A 23559-nucleotide genomic window follows, 5' to 3' on the forward strand; every position below is an offset into this window, starting at 1 on the left:
CTATCAAAAAAAAAAAAAAAAAAATAGAATGTTGTGATATTGTGTTCACATTTTATAGGACAAAATCTTTCACTGTGCAGCATTAAAATTCACACACACATTCATTCAGACGATTATTATTGAAAAAAAAGTGAACTGTCTACGCTAGTATGTGTGACCTGTTTACTTTATAAAATTATTTAAATTTAAAAAAAAACCGAAAAAATACCGGCAACAATCTTCTCATTCTAATTGTGAAACAACGTTGTATTCTTGATTTAAGAAAAAAATTAATCATTAATCATGTTATATCGTACATCTCTTACCAAGGTATTGAAGTGATAATTTTTTTTTTGATTGTCTGTGATGATTATGAGAGGTTATCATTTTTTTTTGTTTGATAAAGATCATATGAAGGACGAATCTGTTTTGTTTACATGATGCCATTAACCTTTAAATTTTGTTTTTTTTTTTTTTTTGATTCTCATCTATGAATTATTATCATCATCATCATCATCATTAAGCCATATCTTGGTGTTTGGCGTTGGTCGTTGAATAGTAAAAATTCACGATGTTTTGCATCAGCTGCCGTACCAATGAGCCGTTTCGATAATGAACCGATGCCATATACAAAATTGAGTGAAAATTTAAAAATAGTTCGTGATCGGTATGGTTTTTTATATTTCATTTAAGAATTTTAGTTGTAACTGATTTTTTTTTTGTTTTGTTTTGTTCAGATTGCAACGACCATTGACTTTATCGGAAAAAATTCTTTATTCACATTTGGACAATGCACGTGAACAGGACATTGAACGTGGTACAAGTTATTTACGATTACGACCTGATCGTGTTGCTATGCAAGATGCCACAGCTCAGATGGCATTGTTACAATTTATTTCCAGTGGTTTAGCTCGTGTTGCCGTTCCTAGTACGGTTCATTGCGATCATTTGATTGAAGCACAAATTGGTGGTGCTGAAGATCTGAAACGTGCCATTAAAATCAATGAAGAAGTGTACAATTTTCTCAGTACTGCTTCAGCTAAATATGGTGTTGGTTTCTGGAAACCTGGTAGCGGTATCATTCATCAGGTAAAACTTGATTTTCGTATTTTTTCTGATCTCGTTAATCAATTGATCATTGCGTGGCAATTTGCACATAAGCTGCCTGATTGTGACGTGAAGTTGATTAACAGAAATTGAAATGATCATTTAACAGGTGTAGAATCGATACGAGTTTTCATCATTTTGATTCATATGTATTATAATGATGACATTTTCTTTTCACTTGTAGATCATCCTTGAAAATTATGCCTTTCCTGGCGTTCTTTTAATCGGAACCGATAGTCATACCGTGAATGGTGGTGGTCTAGGAGGACTTTGCATTGGTGTTGGTGGTGCTGATGCCGTAGATGTAATGGCCAATATTCCGTGGGAACTTAAATGTCCTCAAGTGATTGGTATTAAATTAACAGGCAAATTAAATGGATGGACATCATCGAAAGATGTTATATTGAAAGTAGCTGATATACTTACCGTAAAAGGTGGTACTGGTTCCATTGTCGAATATTTTGGTCCAGGTGTCGATTCGATAAGCTGCACTGGTATGGGAACGATCTGTAATATGGGCGCCGAGATTGGTGCCACAACATCGGTTTTCCCTTACAATTCTCGAATGAGAGATTATCTGGTATCGACGAATCGAAAACCTATTGCTGATTTGGCCGATCAAAATCGTGGGCTATTGTCGGCTGATCCTGAATGTAAATACGATCGAATCATTGAAATTGATCTGGATACTCTTGAACCACATGTTAATGGTCCATTCACACCGGATTTGGCTCATCCAATCTCAAAATTGGGTGAGAATGCCAAAAAGAATGGTTATCCATTAGAAGTTAAAGTTGGTCTTATTGGCAGCTGTACGAATAGTAGCTACGAAGATATGAATCGATCGGTCAGTCTAGCAAAACAGGCATTGAATCATGGCCTGAAAAGTAAATCAATCTTTACCGTGACACCAGGCTCTGAACAAATTCGAGCGACAATCGAACGTGATGGTCAAGCAAAAGTACTTCGTGAATTTGGTGGCATTGTTTTGGCCAATGCTTGTGGCCCATGTATTGGACAATGGGATCGTAAAGACATTAAAAAAGGTGAAAAAAACACAATCGTCTCATCTTATAATCGAAACTTTACTGGCCGTAATGACGCCAATCCTGCAACACATGCATTTGTAACATCACCAGAATTGGTCACAGCTCTTTCGATTGCTGGTCGTTTAGATTTTAATCCATTGACCGATGAATTAACTGGTGCTGATGGCAAAAAATTTAAATTAGAACCACCTACCGGTGATGAATTACCTAAAGATGGTTTTGATCCTGGTCACGATACTTATCAAGCTCCACCAAAAGCTGGCTCAGAAACTCAGGTACAAGTTGATCCAAAATCCGATCGTTTGCAGCTACTATCACCATTCGATAAATGGGATGGTAAAGATCTTGAAGATATGGTTATTTTAATCAAAATCAAAGGTAAATGTACCACCGATCATATCAGTATGGCTGGTCCTTGGCTCAAATATCGAGGTCATTTGGATAACATCTCTAACAATATGTTTATCGGGTATGTTGTTTGTTTATTCATCATTGTTATGTTTCTGTCATTTCAATTAACCATTCTGTTTTGTTATTTTGTTATTGTGTAGTGCTATCAACTCTGAAAATAACGAGGCCAATAAAGTTCGTAATTTAGTCAATGGTGAATGGGGACCGGTGCCTGATACAGCTCGATTCTATAAATCAAAAAATATGAAATGGGTTGCCATCGGTGAAGAAAACTATGGTGAAGGTAGTAGTAGAGAACATGCTGCATTGGAACCAAGACATCTTGGTGGACGTGCCATTATCACCAAAAGCTTTGCTCGTATCCATGGTAAGTACTCGTTTGTTGTTGATGATGCTAAATCAATGTTTTTGACTCTTGTTTTTTTTTCTAGAAACCAATTTGAAAAAACAAGGCCTATTACCACTTACATTTGCCAATCCAGCTGATTATGATAAAATCCAACCAGATAGTCGAATTTCATTGGTGGATCTAAAAAATCTGGCACCTGGAACGGTATGACAAAATGTTTGATCATGACCTCATAATTAAATTATTGTTTTCTTTTCAAAATCATTCCACTAGCCTGTCAAATGTATCATTAAACAAAAAGATGGAAAAACCGAAACCATCACGTTAAATCATACAATGAATGATCTTCAAATTGAATGGTTCAAAGCTGGTAGTGCATTGAATCGAATGGCCGAATTATTGAAATGAAACAAAAAAACCAACTCTGATTACTAATCAACTAAATGATGAATTGTAGAATTGAATTATTTGTTTGCTTTGTTGTGTTTATTATTTTATTATAATAATAATTGCCAGTTTGTTTTAATAATAATAAAAAAATTCAATATCTATCGAACAGAAAAAAAAATTGATCAATTATATTCCAGATAATTGTGATAATGGTGCCTCCAGATGATCAGCTAAAGCTTTCATTTTTTGTTTCAATGTTCCAATATCAACATTGACAGGAGAATCACGTGAATACAAACAAAGAAGAACATCGGCTACGGCAGCTATCAAAGCAATACCATGTTCAGCTTCAATGTATACATAGGATAATTGACTTGAAGCCAGATGATTACGGCCATAATTACTATATGAAGCCCAAATTCCGCTAGCTATTGCAGCAATCATTCGAACATCTTTATCACCATAACCAGAATAAGCTAATAAACGGCCATCTTTGTTGAACAATCTAATCTCGACAAAAGTAAAGTTTGAAAAAGATCGGACCAAGATCAAACAAATCAAGTTAATTTGTTTTACTTACAACGTAGCAGAAATACCAGCAGTGTTGGCTTGATTTAGGATTTGTGTCAATGTTTTTGGTCTCAACATTTCATTGATATATATTGGAATTTATAAATCGTAATATTTAAAAAAAATTCATCAATTCAAATAATTTTTAAAGGGTGGATTTATATTTGTTGTTTATTCGATTTCAAGCCGTCACGTACTATATGAACAGTATAGATTTATTTCGAAACTTTTCCTTTTTTCTTTTTTTTTCGAAAAAAATCCCTGCTTTTTATTTTTTTCTGGTTCTTATTGTATAAAATGCTTGTTATCCATCGATCCATCCATCAAAAATGATAGTCATTTTCAGGTATTTTTCTTGGGTAAAAACCATAAAAAACAACGACTATAATGATTTCGTTGACGGATTCTCTTGATATTCTTTACTCATCATTTTCAAAAACGGTGCCACCATATGACCGTTATCATTAAGATTGACAATTATTGCTCGCTATTTTTTTTTTCTTTCATTTGATGATGATGATGGAGAATTTCACTCTCACCAAATAATAATACTGACTATGGTAAAAAACAATGCAAACCAAAATCAGAATTCAAATCGAAATCGAATCGACCAACGAAACGAAATGAAAAAAAAATAAGCTCTTGCTTTCATCATTTGCAATGGGTTGGGATACCTGAACTGGTGGGCGGTTGTTTCCCATCCATATACACACACCGTATCATTGATGATGATGATGATGACGATGATGCGATGCAATAGTTAGCATTCTATTTTTTTGGGTTATATTTCGATAGTCGCATCGTCGCTGATGTTAACTATCGTCGAATTATTATTGTTCTTGGTTAGAATATTGTGGTTGTGGTTGTGTGTGTGTGCGCCAACCTAGCCGAAATGTCGAATCTAACCAGGTATGTGTGTGTGTGTGTGTGTGTGTGTGTGTGAAAAAAAAACAGTTTTTATTTTGCAGATGCAGAAACAACGGCGCGCGCCAAACACATCACAATCATATAATATACATTCAGCCATCCATCCTATCCAAAAAAAAGGTAAAAAGCAAATGTTGGAACCCGAGGAGTAAGTATATATAGCCTATATATATGGGAAACCTTCTTCATTCCTAACCAATCATTCATTTGCTAACATTTTATTCTTCTTCTTTGTAGGGCCAATAAAACCAAAAAAAAAAAAAAAAAAAAAAACGAAACGAAATGAAACGAAGCTTCGAATTGTGATCAACAACAACAAAAAAAAAACATATACACAATTGGTCGATTCATTCACATCACGATTCGTATCCTGACCTGTTCTTGTTTTATGATGATGCATGCATGCATCTTATATATCTGAAAACATTCGTCATCTAGCCATCATTGTGTTTGGATGATGATAATGTGAACCATTGTGTCGACAAATATTTCAAACATTTCTAGTCAATTTATTGTGATTATTATCATGGCCGATCTATTTGTTTTTATCTGAATCATCATTCTATACCAATTATTCATCATTATTAGTGTTTGATTATCTTTTGTGTGTGTGTGTGTGTATGACCATCGATTCGATCAATTAAATTGATCCATCGCAAATTTTTACCACAATTCACATTCAACATTTACAAATCAAGGTGAGTTTTTTTTCGAACAATTTGTTAGAAATCTCCCAAAGGTGATTTTCATGTTATGGTATTGTGGTTATGATGAGTAAACATAAACATGCTGGATTCTTGAAAGGCAATCCTGTCCATTGCTTGCCACAAAACACACATACACACGCACATTGGTCAAGCGACAATTTGGATAAAGCACATACAATTTTAACAATGAGATATTGAGCTCCTGGAATATAATCGAACGTCATGCTACTGGTTATGCCATTCGATTCTATTTTTGGTTTCACCACCAAACAATACTTATTTTGTATATGTTTATGCGTATGTGTATGTGTGTGTGTTTGTGTAGCGGTTAGTGTCAAATCAATTTTGGCCGATAATTACCACATAATGTTCACACGCTAAAATCCATTTAGGTAATAAGAGAATGATGACCATAAGGGCCGACCACCCTATTTTTTATTCTCATTCTGACCACCATGGTCAAAGACTAACCTATGACTATATTTATCATGATGATCAAATAGCCAGACAGGTATTCTCATTTATCGATTGATTCTTGTGTTTTGAATGTATTTCATGTCATCGACAGAGAAATTGTAATCATTTCGATTGAATGGTTGTGTGATTCTTTCGTTCAGGGATGGCAACCTTTTTTTCGGTTGAACCGTCACTATGGAATTGATGAATGAAACATTTACATTTAGAACCGTTTATGTGAAATAGTAAATGAAACAATGAATGAACGAGATTGCAATCGAATAATTCATTTGATTGTTTCATCCAAGAGACAATCATCGTGGCGAGAGAAAAGAGAGAGAGAGAATGATTGCCATTTCCACGATTACCTTGGGCCAAAGAATGGGAAAACAATAGCTTTGGGTGAAGGTAACACGTGTCACCATCACCAGCAGCGCGTGTCAGGGCAACGATGCTGTTCTCTACGACACAGAAGACAATTACGTGAACATATTGTTCAATAGGATATTGTCATCCCAGATAAACTGTAGAATCAGCCATACGTGTCGAAAGAACCGTTGTTTCTACGGCTGAAAAAGAACGGTTAGCTAATTATACATGGCTTACTGGAGATGTTTGTTTGAATACAAGTCCCTCTGAGTTCGATGGCCGTTTCTAAAACTTTCTTTTTTTTATCCTATAGTATTGGACCAATGATGTCCTCAGTAACCACATACGAACAATCACCATCAACAATCTGGCCATCAATTACATCACCAGCTGCAGCTCGTACCGATACTTTAGATCCAATTCAATCGGTACGAGCATCTTCTTCATCCAAGTCTTCGATGGATATTGCCGCCTTTTCCAACGTTGACGATGATGGCCTCACTAGTTTGAGTTGGCTTCAAAATCTTAACATGTGTATGACTCGTTTAGGAGCGCCAACGCCACCCACACCGCCGGCCAGTCCAGTCTGTTTTCCTCTCAATTCACAAACATCAGTAACCGCTTGTCAAAGCAACAATGGTATTATACAGCTTCAATCGCAGTCAAAAACAACAACAACAACAACAAAAATTCCATCATCGGTGTCAATCAAGTCAGTCAAATTGACATCCATCCCGAGTCACAAATCAAAAGCAATCTCCAGTTCATTTCCAGAAAGCAGCCATAATTCCCTTACTCAAGCCATTAACATCGGCAAAGTCGGTTTGTCCAATGAAAAGATTTTCTTGTCCAACGGAAATGCATCCAAAATGGCCAAATCGAGCCGAACAACCAATAACATTCATCATTCATCAACCGATATATCGGTGATTGGGGCCAAAGAAAAGACGACGACGACAACAACAACAACGAGTAGCAATAAAAAGAAATCGAGTAATCGAAAATCGATGGCCAATAATGTTAAATATAGCAAAAAGAATAGAGCCAACGCCGGTAATAGCAACAGCCAGCAGCAATCGAATGGCAATTCGAATGCACCATCATTGAATACATCATGCTACCAGCAGCCACATGACCCCCATGATGGCCATCATCAACTACAGGAATCACAATCTACCATTGTCGACTATAAAGTGAATGGCCAGATAAAACCCCCATTTTCATATGCAACGCTCATCTGTATGGCAATGAAAGCCAATAAGAATAAAATGACGCTCAGTTCCATCTACAAATGGATCAAAGAGAATTTTCTCTACTACAAAAATGCCGATCCAAACTGGCAGGTATGTAGGTGGTAGTGATCACAATCACTAGAAAAATTTTCCTGCTAGATAGTACACAATGTGATGATGATGGTTACACAATCGATCGTTACATAGTCAGATGCCTATTGCTTATTTTACTTCAACTAACAAATGAATCTCATGATGGAATAGAATGCGATAGCTTCATCATCATCATCATCATTATAATGAACATTGGATTCAATCTATGTATGGTTCTTTTTTGAATTCGATATAAACTTATCTCTGACTGTGTCTGACAGTATCAAACGATCATATCGATCGTTGCCTCTCTTTATCTCTATAGTAGTTTTATGTTTTACAAGCATATTCCTCCCTCATTCGTTGTTTGTGTGATATCGCGTAGCAACCGACCAATCAGCAATATAGTTACACAATTCCAAGCACATAAACAAAGACAAAATCACCGACGCCACGGCTCCACCGACATAAATAAATGGCCATTGTTGTTAGTCTTATGTGTTGTTTGTGGTTTGTGGTAGCACACAAGGCGTGGGTTACCAAAGTGACGGTTTTTTTCTGGTTGTTCAAATTCATTTTTTCATCATATATGCACTATGTAGCGGGATGGATTGAACAATAAAAAGAGCCGCCTTCTTTTCTCGGTTCTTCCATCTTTTATCCACAGAATTTCTATGTATGTATGAATGTATGTGTGCATTACCAGAACATGATGGTTGGAACCAATAGGAATTACCTACACATTACCATTACATCTTTTTTGGTCGGTTTTTTTTTTGAAATGATGATAGGCCAATTTATATAATAAAAAAAACATGATCATGCTGATGATATATACACACACACATACACACTCACAATTACGTGATGTACGACAATTAATTAGACTTTTCCTGCTAATTATTATTGTTCCGGTCTTTGCATGACTCATTATTTTCTGTAGAATTTTGTATTTGTATTTTTTGTAAAAATTTATTCATATACCTCATATTAATATGACTTTTGAGGGTTATCACAAGCATCCAATCTAATTTATCTGTAATATTTTGATGTAGGTAGAATATAATAATTTTGTTAATGATGTAAAAAAAATGCTTAAAAAACATCATTGTTTTGTTACAAGCATATGAAGAATGTGTATCGGATGAATTAATCGTCCATCGTTTTTTTTTCTTCACACAGAATTCAATTAGGCACAATCTTTCATTGAATAAATGTTTCATCAAAATTGCCCGCAGCAAAGATGAACCGGGCAAAGGTGGTTTCTGGAAACTGGATCCCGTCTATGCAAATAGCCTCGTAGATGGTGTTTTCAAGAAACGACGACCAACACTAAATGCAAGTCATATGAATGGTAATTGTAGATCGAATAAAAACACCAGCACAATACAAGAAAATGGATCGATTGTTGGAACCAAGAAAAAGGTAAGTCCAATGGTTAATGCCACCTATAATGATCGTTTTCGTTTGCCAATTTATGCCAAACACAATAATAAGCGTAAAAAGCGTCAATCAAGTGGATCGACAGCTTGGTTACATTCTGCTGGCTGCATTAATGGTCACAACGAATCGTCCTCTCAGTTATTTATGGGTTATATAGAAGCGACAACTTCCTCCAATCTTTCCAGCCATCGAGAACCAAGCATTGAACAGGAAACTCCCCCAAATTCGGCTGAATCGTACAGCCAGGTGAGTCCAAATTTTATTAGCCATTCATATTGATGAATTGTAATCATTACAATTTTATTTTTTCGTTTAGCAGCAGCACAAAATAATGATGGACATGAATGAATTGAACACAGCTATCGACAATATCGACAAGAATAATGTGGTCTGTTCTGATACTAGTTATCCTAGCTATACATTCTCGTCTACAGTAGCCAATCTGGTCGAATGCGACACTAGCAGTAGCAACAACAACAATACGGCAAGCACTACCGCCACTGTCGGATTCGGAAATGAAGTGTGTGTCCAAAATGTACAGGATATGATTGAAACCGATTGTTGGAATACTATACTTACTGATGTCGATCTCTCTGAATTGGTCGATCCGATTACTTATACCGATTCAGTGGCACAAATCATCCATCCGATCGAGAGTGATAATAGTCTGGTAGCCGTCAATTCTAGTAGTCCTAACCCAGATGAAACAAGCAGTAACATTATTAATGTCAAAAACAATCAGCCAACCGGTACAGCTCAACTAAGACCAAATGAATTGGATACTAGTAATCTACTTGATGAAAGCCATTTCTTCTACGATCATCGAATCCATGGCCTAGTGTTCAATGCCAATGTACCGACCAATGTTCAACATCAGGTTATTTCGGCCACTTCGAATGTGGTTACCTGTATCAACGACACAAGTGATCTGATTGTCACGGATCATTGGGACAATCATTGGACTTCATACACATCGAATGATGATGGTTCGACCGTTCAATTAGATTGCGATCCAAACACTTCCACCGAATTGATACTGGGTCCTCTCGAACAAAGTGAAGTAGTAAGATTAAACGAAATTCAAGTGCTTTCCACAACCGATAATCAAATTGAAGAACGGACCGGATATGTAACCACCACTGCATCAGTTATGCCTAAACAACCATCAAATGAATCGATCACGACGATCACTGATTCATCACCCACCTCAACTATAACGACTATAGTGGGAAATTTTGATCCGACGCCTCCAACGAATTCTATTCAAATCTGGGATTGTGGAAAAGCTCTAATGCAAGTGGATGCAAACGCACTCGATTTGTTTCACACTATAGATGTCGAACAATTGCCGCAATTTTAATATACTCGAGAAGTCTGTCTGTGGCGTGATTTTGTTTCTGTACATAAATCTATCTATATATTCTATCTATATAATAGAAAAGAATTTGACCATCCGAACATTTATTTTCAACTTTGCTTATTTTTGTTCGCTTATTATTAAAAAGTGAAATTGTCAAAAAAAAGTTATTTTCTCTTTTAACAGATGGCAGCACTTTCATAAATTGAAATTGCCGATAATTTTCAATTTCAATCATATTATTATGATGATTTAAATGAGTGAAAACTGAATTATATATAAATTAAATGTTCAGTTCTTTATTTTGAGTTCATGTATCTCATCTGGATGATTATTGTCAATAACAGCAGGCCATATATAACAAACAGCATATATGTCTTGTTGAATAATGCAATAATAATTCATAGATTGCATAATGTCGAATATAATAAAGGAAACTCTAAAAAAGCCCATCACATTAATTGTTATCATTTCGGTTTTTAGATTTTTGGTAAAAATTTGTATGTTCATAAATGATGGGTAGTATTTTTTTATCCAATTGTATCCTGGGATCATTGATCGATTTGAATTCGGACCAGCCATGAAAACATTTTCGAAATTTGAGTGTCTCTTTCCCTTTATATGTCAACATCAAAGTACGTGGCCGTTCTGGTTGTTTGAGTTTCATGTTTTGCACATATACCTGGAAAAGAATTTCAATAAATTAATCTGTAAATCAAAAACAAAACATATACCTGTGCACTTTTGTAAGCAAGTTTCACTTCGATTTCGCTACAACGAGAACCCAGCCAAATGAACACTTGTACTCCGTTGTCCAATATCATAATGTCATCGTCAACCAAATCGTCCTGACAGAAATCCGAACATTTTTCAGACACAGTAAAGTAGCCTTTGTCGTTGGAACAACGAAACAGCCTTGAATGTGACATGAAAGAACAATCATTATCGACAGTAAATTTTCCGAATTGTTGTTTGAACATTTCAGGTTCAAATCCTTCATTGATTACGGTCATCGGATATTGTTCGGATGGATACATTTGGTTAACCATTTCTTTGGCCACTTGTACGTCGTCATCATCGGCGGCTGATCCGACCCAGATAAAAACGTGATTGGCACTTTGACCGGAGATGGCCGATTCGATTTTGAGGATGTAAATAAAAGCCGAATACAGGATGACAGGTTTGTCCAAATTCAGTTGTATGGTACGAAGCGTAAGAATATCACAATTGGAACGTAAATGGTAAAACTCATTCTGGCTTGGCCTGATTAAACGCTCAGAAGTTGACCGGTTTAGATCCCTTCGACCAGAATGAATAACGAATTTCCGTTTGAAATGTGATAGAAATTTGGCATTTTCTTGTTGCTGCTTAAATCTGATAATTTTGAGTTTACCTTTGAACCAGGCTTCGAATTTGCTTTGTACAGTGAAAGTGAAGGTCAACCAACCCATGTTGGATGCTTCGCGGCCTTGCCAAAAGTAAACAATCCAGATCTGGGCATCTTCGTCGGCCAAATCTTCAGCTTCTTCGACACCATCCTGTGAATCAGTATCGGATACCCAATAGTAACGGCACAAGAAGAAATAACATTCACCACTAAAGAAATGTCCCAGTTCTTCTTCGGGTAATTTTTTGAACGTTTTATTTTCTAATACAAAAGCTTCCATATTGATTAGATCTTCATTCCATTCTTGAGCCAATTGAATAGATTCCTCTTTTGTTACGATCGGTTGTCTAGGCATGAACAAAGCATTCAAATCATATTTGAAATCAGAATGTTCGCTAAGCCACTTGTTCATGTCGGCACCAATTTTTTGAACAGATTCTGCAGTTCTTGTGAAATCGACGGCCACAATCTCATCCCAGGTGGCAAATCGAGATTTGAAAGACTGTGTTTCGACTCTAAATAGACATTATTATAAATAAGATTCACGCATCAATGATTCAAATGAAACAATACTCACCCTTCAAGGCATCTGGTAACCAGTGCAAATTCAGGCCGTTTAATCATGGCAAACATCTCTTGGGCCAATTTAAGAGCGGCAGCACGTACTAACCGGGCAGATTTACGGCCAACCCTGTACGTAATTATTTGATTAAATCATGTATTTTTTTATCATGGGAAAATTGATATACATACCATATGTAAACATCGGTCATAACATCCATGATGTAGACATTTTTACTTTCAAAATAGCTTTTACTTAGCTGTTTCGGTTTGTAACGAATTTGTGGTAGCTCTAGATAACCAGTACCTAGGCAAACTTGATATAGAACCGGGCTAGTTGGACGAAAATCTTCGATACCTTCAACGACAAAATTATGAGCCATATTGGCAATGTCTTCGCCTTGATTGTCCAACTCGATCCAGAATTCTTCCGGTTCCTGATATTGATCAACAAATTCGAGTGTCGTCTTATTTTTTCTTTCTTCTTTTTTTATCTTTTCGACAAGTAAACGGGCCTTTTGTTTGACAGTATTTTTGGAACGCTTACCATTCCATACAAAAATTTTGTAGCCGGTGTCCAAAATGAATACAAATCTGGTGTCCAATGAGCGAATATCCACAGCGACCGATTCCATATAGAGCTGTTGATTGGAAACTTCATGCAGACGATATAATCGAGTGGCTACGGCAACTTCTTCAACCGTATAGAAACCGCTCAATGTACGGCCACCTTTAATGTATGTTATGCCTTCAGGAAACAGTGACAAAAACTGTTCACTTTCTTCGCCCTGTTCTTCACGAATTGTTCGGCATTTGGCCGAAAGATAATTACGAAGGTTGACGGCGTGAATGGCAGCACAAGCTTTTTTGTCCAACGATGTATCAGAGCCTATCCAATAGTAAATGTCCCAATCAGGATTTTGATTTTCGTTTTCGAACGTCTTCAATATGATGTAACAATCGGCTTCGTAAAACTTTCCATGACATGCTTCGTCAAGCCTGCTCGGATAAAAGTTGTCAATCTCCCAGATTAATATGCCCATAAATTGGCCAACATCATCTTCGAAAAAATCGGAATAATCAAGTGGTGGTTTCTCCAGAGATTCTTCCCATCGTTTTGGCTTCAGATTCGTGTCGCTTTCGTAGATATTGACATTAATATGTTCGTTCTCTTTGGCCAATTCGGTCATTGCTTTAAGAACTTTTGATGAATCCGATTCGTTAGTCATTTCCTTAGCTCGACGTACCAGTCTTAGTTTTCTAGCGATCGGATCTTTCGAAGGTGTATTCATCGGATTGAGGCCGTTGCCATAATTCGTGGATGCTTTACAAAGTCGATTGGCAATGTTGAAATCAATATTATAGATATTTTTATTGCTTTCTTTCAGTTCAGTGGGTTTCGGTGGTAGAATCAGATCTGGATTATCGTTGAGATCCAATACTTTTAGATCGGTTAGAAAATAAATGGCATCCGGTAACGTGACCAATTTATTTTTGGATAAAATCAATTTTTTCAGCTTTCCACATCGAACAACTCCTTCGGGTATGAGCTCTAGATTGTTGTTGGATGCCATAAATATTTCAAGATTATACAATTTGCCAATACTGTTTGGTATGCCATCGAAAACCAATTCATTGTCATTCAGATAGAGGCATCTCAATCGCTCTAATTTACTCAATAATTGTGGTAATGATTTCAAACGATTTCTCGATAGATTCAACACCTCAAGATTAAACCAACATTGATCAATAGAGGTGGATATCTCGGTTATTTGATTATCACTTAAATTCAAACGTTTCAATGAGGTAAGCGTATATACAACATCGGGAATACGATGTAATTCATTACTGGATAGATTAAGTTCAGTAAGATTGGTAAGATTGTCAAGTGATGTGGGCATATTTTGTAATGTTCGCTGGGTATTTGATAGATTCAATGATTGCAATGAATGCAGTGATTGCAATAGTTTCAATTGATTATGGCCCAATGGATTATTGCTAAGATTAAGTATCTGTAGATTGACCAATCTTCTCATTTGAGGAGGCAGCGTAACTGTTCAGGTTAAATTCGAATTATGTTAATCATTTGAGAGCACAAAGGAAATTAATCGTGTACTTACCTAGATTATTATCACTCAAATTCAAAATGAGCAGATCAGTCAAATTGATGAACAAATGATTGGGTATAGTTTCGATTTGATTATTGGATAGATTGAGCACAAGCAACGTACGACATTTTTCCAGATCACAAGGTATCGATTTAAGACAATTGTGGCTAAGATCAAGAACAAACAATTCTTCTAGCCTGAACAAATCAACAGGTATACCATTATTGTTGATTCGATTGTGACGTAGTATCAATGATCGTAATGTTTTCAATGATGAAAGTTCTCCATGCAAAGTGACCAGATTATTCTTGGCTATGGACAATGATTCCAATTTGTTCAATGAAGCCATTTCTTCAGGAATCCAATCTATTTGACTTGAATCCAATTTTAGCCATCTTAAACCGGTCATATTCATCACTTCTTTGGGAAACTTTTCTTCTTGAAAATTATTATGGCTAAAATCAATACCCCTAACAAAGGGTAATACACGAGTAGAACCCATTCTTTTAATTAGCCACTATAATGGCAACAGATTACCTAAAACAAAATGAATTCAAAATTATTATTGTGAATAAAAAAAATAATCGTCGAATGATGATGAATAAGGAAAAATGAAGATTATAGAATTCAGAATTGAGTTATCGTCTGTAAATTTGTTGAATGGATGATATGCAACAGGCAATGTAAAGAAAAACAAAACAAAATAAATAGAATCACAAATTTTACTATACAAACAAATATATAATTGTTGTTGGCAACTGGATTCTTCACTTGCAATCATCAAAATATTGACATCTAGCCAGACGAACAGATTCATATAACCTCATTATTTTAATTACACTCAAACAAATATTATTTTTGGGGGAAAAATTAAGCTCCTCCCATTTTATATTTTTTTTGACTTTCGATCCTTACTTTGGCTGTACAAAGTCTAAGTGTACATAACATTTGCAATATTTTGGCAAAAATAATGCCCGTCAAATAAAACGTATGAGCGGGAAATTTAAAATTTTATTATTATCGTAATCAAATACAAATAACTTTGAATTCTAATTTGAAAATCATAATATTTTTTGTCTTGTTTTTGGCAACATGATATAAATAACAATGATCGATGATTTGATGATTTGACTTGATTATAATTGCAAAAATCGAAAAAAAATTGACTAAATTGACCCATCATCATTTGTTTTCGGTTGTAAAATAATTCGCTTGAACAACATCGCCAGCAACATTGATCAAACATTGGGCCTGATTTTTATGTGGATTAAAAAGCAATAAAAGTTGAGTTATATGAAACGAAGCCATAGCATTACCACTCAATGATGATACATGTGATCGAACAATGGCAAATACTTCGGTCATAAAATTGTGTACAAAACCACTAAGGCCACCATACTAAAATAAGAAATAAACATAAACAAATTGTCAAACACAAATGATGATCTACTTACATCTCGAATACTACTGCTTTCACGTATGAAAAAGAAATCCAGATTACCGAGGTAATGGCTAATCTGAGCTTTTGGTATATAGCTTAATGGTGTCAATTCGATACCATAATGTTCTTTTGGATTACTCTGCAACGGAAAATTGTCTAATTAATAATGACGAATGTGAATAGACAAATATTATATGGATCATACATGATAATGGATATTTTTCGGTTGTTCACAATGGCCATTATAATTGTTTTCGTTGTTTGTATCGGTTACGTTGTCCATGATAAATATGAGATCATTGTCACCATGTTCGGATTGAACTGTCAATGTAAACAAAGAATTTAGTTTATTATAGTTTAATTAGTTCACAACTCTTACCAGTAACTGAACGTTGTCGTGAAGGCATTTTCAATGGAGGGCCCATACCTATCGATGTACCCGTTACGGTAATCTGAATGATATCTGCTTCAGGAATATCAATACGAAATTTCAAATCAGTCAAACAACATGGTATGAGTGATCGAAATTTAATGAACAACGATTGAATAATCCAATCAAATTGATGGCCAAATTGTTTGATTGATTGTAATTTGGTTCGATAGACCTGGGCAAACATCTGTAGATTGCATACGAATTGACTTTCTTTACCGGGCATATATTCAGCATTACAAACATCGAATCCTTTGGGTACATCAGAATCGATCATCAATGAAATAATATCGGCATCTTCAGTATCATCCACTTCCAAAAGAACACAAGTATCTTTGCTTTCCACCGGATCAGCTGATGCTGTCGTGTTGACTGTTTGTTCAGTAAATTTGATTTCTTCATTTTTAACCACATGATCATCGGCAATAGCCGAAACAGTAGTAGTTGTCGCTAGTTTCGAATCACTAATTTTGACATTTAAATTATAAAGTTTTCGATTACGAGTTATACTATCCGATATCAGTGCTTGTATTTCGTTCAATTTTGAACACCAAGTTCCTTTACCGGATGAAATTTTAGGTGGCGATGGTGGATGCAATGGAGAAAGATAAGCACCAGTTCCTGTAGCCACAGCTACCAACATGTTTTCACCGAATGAAACTAATGAAAAAATTATTCATAATCATGTGATGATAAATTCAAAGAAAAAACTTACTTTGTATGGAAATGTTGAACAAACAATTCATTCCTTTTATTTTCAATTTGGTAAGCAATTGTCTATACAATTCATATTCAAGAAATGGAAGACTCTACAATTCAAAAACCAATCAATTAATTGATACCAAAAAAAAAAAAATCAAAATTACTTACATCGGATATTTCTTTGGCACAAGCTTCACCTTTACTTTCTCGTTTCGGGCGACATACACGTGCTTGTATCAATGTACCATAACCAATAGTTGGAACACTATCATATGGCTCAGTAGTCATGAATAGAAAATCGGGTACTTTACATTTATTGCATATTGAACACATCATTAAATTGGTCGGAAATGGAACCTGACTATCCTGATATGGTACATGACATATATGACATGTTGTTGTATTTGATTTAAATTGCTGTTGACAATGAAATGGCTGTGATGATTGAATAAAAGAATCTATGTTAAAGAGAAAAAGAAAAGAAAATGGTGAATGAGTGCGCGTGTTAATTAAAATCAGCTGGGTAATACAAACTTTTCAAATCATATAAATGACCACTTTTTGATTCATTGGCGGCAATATTTTGATTATAATGATTGTACAATTGTTCGATATCTGTTTCTGATGTTTTAAGCAATGCTGCTGTACCACATGCGGATAGAATACAGATTTCATCATTAATATAGGCAGTTTCTGTGTAGCCTAAAACCGCATTACAATTCAATGTTTTTTTGTGCGATCTAATCTCTTTACGTAATTCGGTCCACCATGCATCACGTGTTTCTGGATCATCTGGATTGTTGATTTGATCCAATAATTTAACCGAACGTGCCGATACAATGCCACCAATATTGGCTATGAGACCAGGTGGGAATGTTTTCAACGTTAGAAATGGATATTCAAGTAATTGTAGCTTCTCTGGTGATAATTTCATTTTGCTCACATTATTCAATAATTTTGTGCCCGGATTGCCTATCGTGGTCATATTAAATGATGATGATGATGATGAGGCTACATCTACTGAATTACTACTTTTATTACTACAATCGTTATTAGCATGATTCAATTGATTGAGATCTGAATCGGATAGTCGACGTAAAGAAGAACTAGAATTAATGGCTGTATGATTTTCACCTTTAACCATTGTGGTCATTGACTGTAATGATGGTGGTGGTGGTGGTGCTGGTATTGGTCCAGTGTCGCTATCTCGAATATACATGTTGGACGATCCATTATAAAGTTGAACAGTTGGTGATGCTGATTTACAGGTTAGTTCATCGGGCATTGGTTGCATATCGGTGGCCAAATTATTATTTAGTGAGACTAGTTTGGATATAAGAACGGCCGTACCGATACCTCGTACGACAATACCAGATTCACCTTCTAGATCGAAATGTTGTTGATAACCGACAACAGCATTGCCACCTAAATCCAATGCTTTGATTCCAATTTTACGTTGAACTTCACCGGATATTTTTGAAAACAAAGTCTGACGAGCTTCATTCGATGCTCTTGGTGTTCGTATTTTATCGATCCATTGATATTCCGGATCATGATTTACGACTAATTCTTCGACAAAGCCAAGAATCGCTTCACATATGTAGCCTTCAGGAATCTTGGGACAATAAAAAAATTTGAAACCACAAGATGACTGTCTATAACGGTTTGCATCAGATATAAGGGCCACTTTAACAATGCAATTAACTTCGCCACGAATACCGTGCATTGTATCGTAGATGGGAAACCAACCAGACAGTACGTGTTTCGAATCTTTTTGCAATAATGGATTTAGATCGATATAAACTTTACCAATAGCATCATTGGCTGAATAAGTATCATAGTCCATGATTCGAATCTGTAATGGTTCATCCTGTAGTTCTTCATCATCGATTTCGAATCGAAACCATTCAGAATTCCAATATGGATTAAGTGATCGTCGATAAACTTCAGTTTTATAGGTGGTACTACCAAGTTTCACCTATAACACACACACACACAATTTAGATTCTATTGGCAAAATATTCTACTACACTTACCTCGACAAAAGCATCGGAAGCATCACTAGATTTGTCCATGACTGGTAGATTACGGCCAGCCAAAATTCTTACTTTAACTTTGCCCGGCATCGTCGTTTTGGTTGTGATGTTAGCTTCAATACCAATGAAATTGGATCATGCATATATAATTATGGCATCACATGGATGGATAAATGATGGATTTACCTAGTTTAATCTTTAAAAACAACCGTCAAGGCTAATTTTACGAACTTGGGCGATAAGATAGCTACTATGGCGATCTATTTTTTTACCACTAAAAAACAAATTGTTCATTTCATTCGCTTTTAAACAACTCAGACAAATACTTCATATATGATGACGATCACCTGGATTATTGCAAAATACAAATCAGGTTGTTGTCAGGTATAAAGAACCAGTCAGGTGAAACGTTGTTGTTGTTGTTGTTATTATTATTATTATCAATCAGCAGTAATCAAATTGAGAATTCATCATCATCATCATGATAAAAAGTGAATTGAAAGCAACATACCCTATTATCACGGATTTAAATCATATAGCATCATTTATTATACAATGGTCAATTTATTCATAAATATTGTAATAATATATGATAATGTAAATTGCAATTAAAAAAAAACATTGCTAATAATCGTGAATTGACGGTAATTTGGCAATGTTTTTGTTGTGGTTATAAGCATGAGATTGGCTATTGGCTAACGCAGAGCTAACACACACTCTTTACAGTCATAATGGCTAAACTCAACACACAATTAACGACAACTAGCTTTCACACATATATATATACACAGAAACAGAAACAACATAATTCATCAAACACAAACACAAACACAAACAAATAAACAAGTTACGAATACGAATATATTACGACTTAATTTTGATAATAAATAATAATAATAAAAAATCTTGGTTCTTATCAAAAATATTTATCAATTATTTAGATATTTTAACGGTCATCATTATCATCATCATCAATTTTTTTCCCTCTTTCTTCTCGTTAACCTTTTACCCGATGCTTTCCAGTGACAAAATACTATAACGATAACGATGAGTTTCTCACATTCAAGTGGTGATGATGATGAGAATCGTGTGTTTGTCAATTTTAACCATGAATCAACGTAAGTAATATTATAATTATTATTTTTAGCTCATTTGATCATTTTAGATTTAGTTCTTTGGCCGTAGGCACTAGAAATCGATTCCGTCTGTACAATATTAAAGATCTGGATCGTTTAGAACTTTTATATGAAGATGATTCCGATTATACAGCTATTGCTGAACGTCTTTTTTCATCATCATTATTGGCCATTGTATCATTGTCATCACCAAGAAAATTACGTGTTTGTCATTACAAAAAACGTACAGAAATAACATCATTTTCATATACGAATACGATATTAGCCGTAAAATTGAATCGACTTCGTTTGGTGGTCTGTCTGGAGGATTCGATATTCATCTATAATATAACTGACTTGAAATTTATTCACTCAATTCGACAAACGCAACGCAATCCAAATGGCATAATCGCGTTAGCTTCAAGCAGTGAACAATGCTATCTAGCCTATCCTGCCAAACAGGACAAAGGAGAAGTTAATATATTCGATGCTCATAAATTGGATAATAAACTGACCATTGCCGCTCATGATAATCCACTTGTTTCGTTGACGTTCGACACAAAGGGAACCAAATTGGCCACCGCTTCTGACAGGGTATATATCATCATTATCAAATTAAAATTCAATTCTCAATTCGATTAAACATGGACTATTTTCCCTTTCCTCAGGGTACAGTCATTCGGGTATTTGACACATCGAACGGTGATTGCATTTATGAATTTCGTCGTGGTTATGCCCGTTGTGTATCCATTTATTCGTTATCATTTAGTCCTGATTCACAATTTTTATGTGCATCTAGCAATACAGAAACGGTGCATATCTTTAAATTGAATGAACCGTAAGTTTTATCTGATCATATAAATCTTACCAAGTTTAATCATTTATTCATCATATATGCCCATAATAGCCAACCTCAGGATGATAATTTAGCCGTTATATTTAAATCATATGTAAAGAAATTTTGTCAAACGGCCGGCTATTTTGATTCGGTTGCCGATATAATGAATCAATGGCGTTCATTTGCAACGGTTAAACTGCCTTTGGTTAGTCCTGGATCACGAACAATTTGTGCCATCACTTATTCGAATCAACGATCCAACGTATTGATTGCAACGACTGATGGTTATCTATATGTTTACGATCTAAATCTAAACGAAGGTGGTGATTGTACACTAATTCGTCAACATCGGTAATTATATCATCGATTCAATTTCGAATTTTCATTTGATTTGAAAAATTGATGTAATTTTTTTTTTTAATTTATTTCGTAGGCTAATTGATGACATAGCCTGTAGTGATGGCCAACAATCATCAACAACAGCTACGGCGACCACTTCAACCTCATCACCGTCATCTTCTTGATCGGTGAATGGCAATAGTTCAATTCAAGTACACAATCAGCAAACAGCTGATCTTTGTTTTTGTATTTTTGAAGACATGACCATTAAAATATAATAATAAGGCTTATAATTCAAATGTTATATATTTTATTTTATTATGGTGAATATATCTCATAAATCGTTTCCTTTTGGTAAATTACACATTTCACAAGAACTTTTTTGTAATTCATTTTCAAATGTACAATACGTACATGACCATTTCTGGCCAGTACTTGTACTGGATGCCGCTGTCGACGACGATTGTTGCTGATGTTGTTGAACATTTGTTGATTGTGTTGTAGACTGTTTACCATAATCTGAATGAGAAAAAAAATGATTCAGATTATTTATGCCTACTATTTATATAATTATTATTACTTACCATCCGAATGAGCTTTGAACAATTGTTCGACAGTGGACCAATTTTCTCGTTTTGACCATTCGATTGCTTTAGAAGCATCTTTGGATTTGAGTGCTTTTAGTAAATCGACCAATGCATCACGTAACGGGACCGTTTCCATTGATGCAAGGTAGATGAGTAAATGAAAATCGGACATGGCTTGAAAGAATTGATCTTCCGAACGGAACTGTCGCATGTATTGAAGTAGCGCCTGAAAATCCTGCAGATGGCCTTCAATCATTCGGTTTTCGATGGGGAAAGGCCGAAGTCCAGGAATTGGATTGAACGTATAGGTCTGCTCTATCGGTGCTGATACGGGAACATCGACCAGTAAATATTCGATTGGAAAAGGTCGAGCAATCTTGGTAACTTCATTGCCATATTGATCGTTGACTTTGTAGAAGACATCAGGCACGTAGCGCTCTTTGTTTGATTCGCGAACATATGCCAGCATTGGTACATTGGTCGGCAAAAGGCAATCATCACGAACTAAAGCCATACACTGATTAGTTACCTGATAGGCTTCGATGTGAACTTGGTTGTTGCGATCACCAGTCAAACAAACGGTAACAAATTTGGAGCCAAAATAACCACTTTTCGACAATGAACATGGATTCGGATGACAATTTTGAAAGAATCCTGCCATAATGCATTCTTGAGCTGTAAGAAAATAAGAATCTGAACAACGGATGTATTTGACGGTACCCTTCTCCTGTGGTATGAGGTCAGTGAATATCCAACCAATTCGCTTGTAGCCCAATTGCATGGCCATCATATCAACATCAGTGAAATCCAATCTTTCCATGTGTATTTTAATCAGATCGCGTGTACTTTCCTGTGGTGGTTCGTATATGGCCACCACAACAGCTTTGATACCAAGTGGCACATCCTTGTGTGGTTCATAATAACCGTACAGGAAACCTATACGTTGATTACCGGTCGTACGCCAATAATCGAGAAAATTCTCCACGATCGAGGTATTCTCAAACGTCACATTATCCACATGACGATATGTCTGACTATTCAACGTAATTGCACTGGGCTGACATTTAGTACATATTCCTCTAGGCCAGGAAGGATGGCCTTTACAATCGGGTTTTATCTTACAGCTGATATCTTCGAGACAGATAAATTTGCCCCTGTTCAAAACGAATACAGAGTTGAATAAAAATAGATTTGATTGATATAATGATTACTTACTTATCGGCTCCACGTTTCAGTTTACGTAAATAGGAATGAAACGACATATGTTTGATGTTTTGCTTTTTCATATATGATTCATCGTACGGTTCAATCGGTGCACAATGGACACATTGAGCTTTTGGACCATGATGACATAGATTTGGGTCCATTTTCCGTACGATCAGACCATCATGTTTCATTAGGATCGAATCAACCATTTCGATCTCGCCAGAAGTTGGCAAATTGAATAATTTGCTCCACATAGCCGAATTGTTAGTGCTGGCCATTGAAATTGAAATTTGAATTTAATTTTACAGAAATGAACAGGTCAGAAAAAAAAATATCAAAGCAAAAAAATATCGAATCATGCAGATGATTA

At 35.5% G+C, this 23559-nt stretch overlaps 7 protein-coding genes across 12 annotated transcripts; 3 read left to right on the forward strand and 4 right to left on the reverse strand.

Annotated features, from left to right (window-relative positions):
- The first annotated feature begins 26 nt into the window (after positions 1–26).
- mAcon1 (Mitochondrial aconitase 1) lies at positions 27–3476 on the forward strand. Its single transcript, XM_047060119.2, has 7 exons — positions 27–309; positions 504–646; positions 717–1068; positions 1271–2604; positions 2687–2913; positions 2978–3099; positions 3169–3476. The coding sequence occupies exons 1-7, from the start codon at positions 283–285 to the stop codon at positions 3301–3303; spliced, it is 2340 nt and encodes a 779-aa protein (XP_046916075.1). The 5' UTR covers positions 27–282; the 3' UTR covers positions 3304–3476.
- On the reverse strand, positions 3364–4021 carry Lamtor2 (Late endosomal/lysosomal adaptor, MAPK and MTOR activator 2). Its single transcript, XM_047060144.2, has 2 exons — positions 3866–4021; positions 3364–3790 (listed from the first exon to the last, which is right to left on the reverse strand). Exons 1-2 carry the CDS (start codon positions 3931–3933, stop codon positions 3472–3474), a joined length of 387 nt encoding a protein of 128 aa, XP_046916100.1. The 5' UTR covers positions 3934–4021; the 3' UTR covers positions 3364–3471.
- A 35-nt stretch (positions 4022–4056) lies between these two features.
- Positions 4057–10591, forward strand: LOC124496582 (uncharacterized). 4 transcript variants are annotated; one of them, XM_075732999.1, is made up of 7 exons: positions 4057–4201; positions 4824–4930; positions 5020–5480; positions 6628–7657; positions 8822–9064; positions 9137–9328; positions 9399–10591. In XM_075732999.1, the coding sequence occupies exons 4-7, from the start codon at positions 6638–6640 to the stop codon at positions 10440–10442; spliced, it is 2499 nt and encodes an 832-aa protein (XP_075589114.1). In that variant the 5' UTR covers positions 4057–4201; positions 4824–4930; positions 5020–5480; positions 6628–6637; the 3' UTR covers positions 10443–10591. The 4 variants fall into 4 exon arrangements, with proteins under 4 accessions (XP_075589114.1, XP_075589116.1, XP_075589115.1 ...); XM_075733001.1 differs by having other exon boundaries at positions 4058–4201; positions 9402–10591; XM_075733000.1 differs by lacking the exon at positions 4057–4201 and adding an exon at positions 4739–4764.
- A 125-nt stretch (positions 10592–10716) lies between these two features.
- fliI (FLII actin remodeling protein) lies at positions 10717–15355 on the reverse strand. The gene is made up of 5 exons (XM_047060113.2): positions 14508–15355; positions 12580–14440; positions 12404–12517; positions 11174–12341; positions 10717–11121 (listed from the first exon to the last, which is right to left on the reverse strand). The coding sequence occupies exons 1-5, from the start codon at positions 14995–14997 to the stop codon at positions 10897–10899; spliced, it is 3858 nt and encodes a 1285-aa protein (XP_046916069.2). The 5' UTR covers positions 14998–15355; the 3' UTR covers positions 10717–10896.
- A 137-nt stretch (positions 15356–15492) lies between these two features.
- On the reverse strand, positions 15493–19587 carry LOC124496581 (C2 domain-containing protein 5). Of its 2 annotated transcripts, XM_075732997.1 has the most exons (9): positions 19105–19587; positions 17603–19046; positions 17237–17526; positions 17082–17175; positions 16316–17026; positions 16142–16257; positions 15950–16075; positions 15812–15893; positions 15493–15746 (listed from the first exon to the last, which is right to left on the reverse strand). In XM_075732997.1, the coding sequence occupies exons 1-9, from the start codon at positions 19192–19194 to the stop codon at positions 15499–15501; spliced, it is 3201 nt and encodes a 1066-aa protein (XP_075589112.1). In that variant the 5' UTR covers positions 19195–19587; the 3' UTR covers positions 15493–15498. The 2 variants fall into 2 exon arrangements, with proteins under 2 accessions (XP_075589112.1, XP_075589113.1); XM_075732998.1 differs by having other exon boundaries at positions 15493–15893.
- Positions 19588–19811: 224 nt separating this feature from the next.
- Positions 19812–21689, forward strand: Atg18a (Autophagy-related 18a). 2 transcript variants are annotated; one of them, XM_047060129.2, is made up of 5 exons: positions 19812–20222; positions 20276–20813; positions 20888–21057; positions 21127–21408; positions 21491–21689. In XM_047060129.2, exons 1-5 carry the CDS (start codon positions 20152–20154, stop codon positions 21579–21581), a joined length of 1152 nt encoding a protein of 383 aa, XP_046916085.2. In that variant the 5' UTR covers positions 19812–20151; the 3' UTR covers positions 21582–21689. The 2 variants fall into 2 exon arrangements, with proteins under 2 accessions (XP_046916085.2, XP_046916084.2); XM_047060128.2 differs by having other exon boundaries at positions 19831–20222; positions 20270–20813.
- Positions 21684–23553, reverse strand: Npl4 (nuclear protein localization 4). The gene is made up of 3 exons (XM_047060123.2): positions 23199–23553; positions 21981–23137; positions 21684–21915 (listed from the first exon to the last, which is right to left on the reverse strand). The coding sequence occupies exons 1-3, from the start codon at positions 23465–23467 to the stop codon at positions 21731–21733; spliced, it is 1611 nt and encodes a 536-aa protein (XP_046916079.2). The 5' UTR covers positions 23468–23553; the 3' UTR covers positions 21684–21730.
- Between the last annotated feature and the right edge of the window lie 6 nt (positions 23554–23559).

Source organism: Dermatophagoides farinae, chromosome 7, assembly GCF_024713945.1.
Source record: "Dermatophagoides farinae isolate YC_2012a chromosome 7, ASM2471394v1, whole genome shotgun sequence".
Taxonomy (NCBI): Eukaryota; Metazoa; Arthropoda; class Arachnida; order Sarcoptiformes; family Pyroglyphidae; genus Dermatophagoides; species Dermatophagoides farinae.

Excerpts from the sequence above, each read along its gene's own strand:
- LOC124496582 (XM_075732999.1), top strand. The coding sequence starts at position 6,638 with ATGATGTCCTCAGTAACCACATACGAACAATCACCATCAACAATCTGG. Across the intron at positions 7,658-8,821 it reads ATGCCGATCCAAACTGGCAG|AATTCAATTAGGCACAATCT; the intron begins GTATGTAGGTGG and ends TTCTTCACACAG. Across the intron at positions 9,065-9,136 it reads TTGTTGGAACCAAGAAAAAG|CGTAAAAAGCGTCAATCAAG; the intron begins GTAAGTCCAATG and ends CACAATAATAAG.
- Atg18a (XM_047060128.2), top strand. The coding sequence starts at position 20,152 with ATGAGTTTCTCACATTCAAGTGGTGATGATGATGAGAATCGTGTGTTT. Across the intron at positions 20,223-20,269 it reads AATTTTAACCATGAATCAAC|ATTTAGTTCTTTGGCCGTAG; the intron begins GTAAGTAATATT and ends TGATCATTTTAG. Across the intron at positions 20,814-20,887 it reads TGGCCACCGCTTCTGACAGG|GGTACAGTCATTCGGGTATT; the intron begins GTATATATCATC and ends CCCTTTCCTCAG.
- fliI (XM_047060113.2), bottom strand. The coding sequence starts at position 14,997 with ATGGGTTCTACTCGTGTATTACCCTTTGTTAGGGGTATTGATTTTAGC. Across the intron at positions 14,441-14,507 it reads TTTGAGTGATAATAATCTAG|TTACGCTGCCTCCTCAAATG; the intron begins GTAAGTACACGA and ends TAACCTGAACAG. Across the intron at positions 11,122-11,173 it reads TTGCTTACAAAAGTGCACAG|GTATATGTGCAAAACATGAA; the intron begins GTATATGTTTTG and ends ATTCTTTTCCAG.
- mAcon1 (XM_047060119.2), top strand. The coding sequence starts at position 283 with ATGTTATATCGTACATCTCTTACCAAG. Across the intron at positions 310-503 it reads ATCGTACATCTCTTACCAAG|CCATATCTTGGTGTTTGGCG; the intron begins GTATTGAAGTGA and ends ATCATCATTAAG. Across the intron at positions 647-716 it reads TTAAAAATAGTTCGTGATCG|ATTGCAACGACCATTGACTT; the intron begins GTATGGTTTTTT and ends TGTTTTGTTCAG.
- Lamtor2 (XM_047060144.2), bottom strand. The coding sequence starts at position 3,933 with ATGTTGAGACCAAAAACATTGACACAAATCCTAAATCAAGCCAACACT. Across the intron at positions 3,791-3,865 it reads GCTGGTATTTCTGCTACGTT|ATTGTTCAACAAAGATGGCC; the intron begins GTAAGTAAAACA and ends TGTCGAGATTAG.
- LOC124496581 (XM_075732997.1), bottom strand. The coding sequence starts at position 19,194 with ATGCCGGGCAAAGTTAAAGTAAGAATTTTGGCTGGCCGTAATCTACCA. Across the intron at positions 19,047-19,104 it reads CTTCCGATGCTTTTGTCGAG|GTGAAACTTGGTAGTACCAC; the intron begins GTAAGTGTAGTA and ends TGTGTGTTATAG. Across the intron at positions 17,527-17,602 it reads TCATTTATATGATTTGAAAA|ATTCTTTTATTCAATCATCA; the intron begins GTTTGTATTACC and ends TCTTTAACATAG.
- Npl4 (XM_047060123.2), bottom strand. The coding sequence starts at position 23,467 with ATGGCCAGCACTAACAATTCGGCTATGTGGAGCAAATTATTCAATTTG. Across the intron at positions 23,138-23,198 it reads CTGAAACGTGGAGCCGATAA|GGGCAAATTTATCTGTCTCG; the intron begins GTAAGTAATCAT and ends CGTTTTGAACAG. Across the intron at positions 21,916-21,980 it reads GTTCAAAGCTCATTCGGATG|ATTATGGTAAACAGTCTACA; the intron begins GTAAGTAATAAT and ends TTTCTCATTCAG.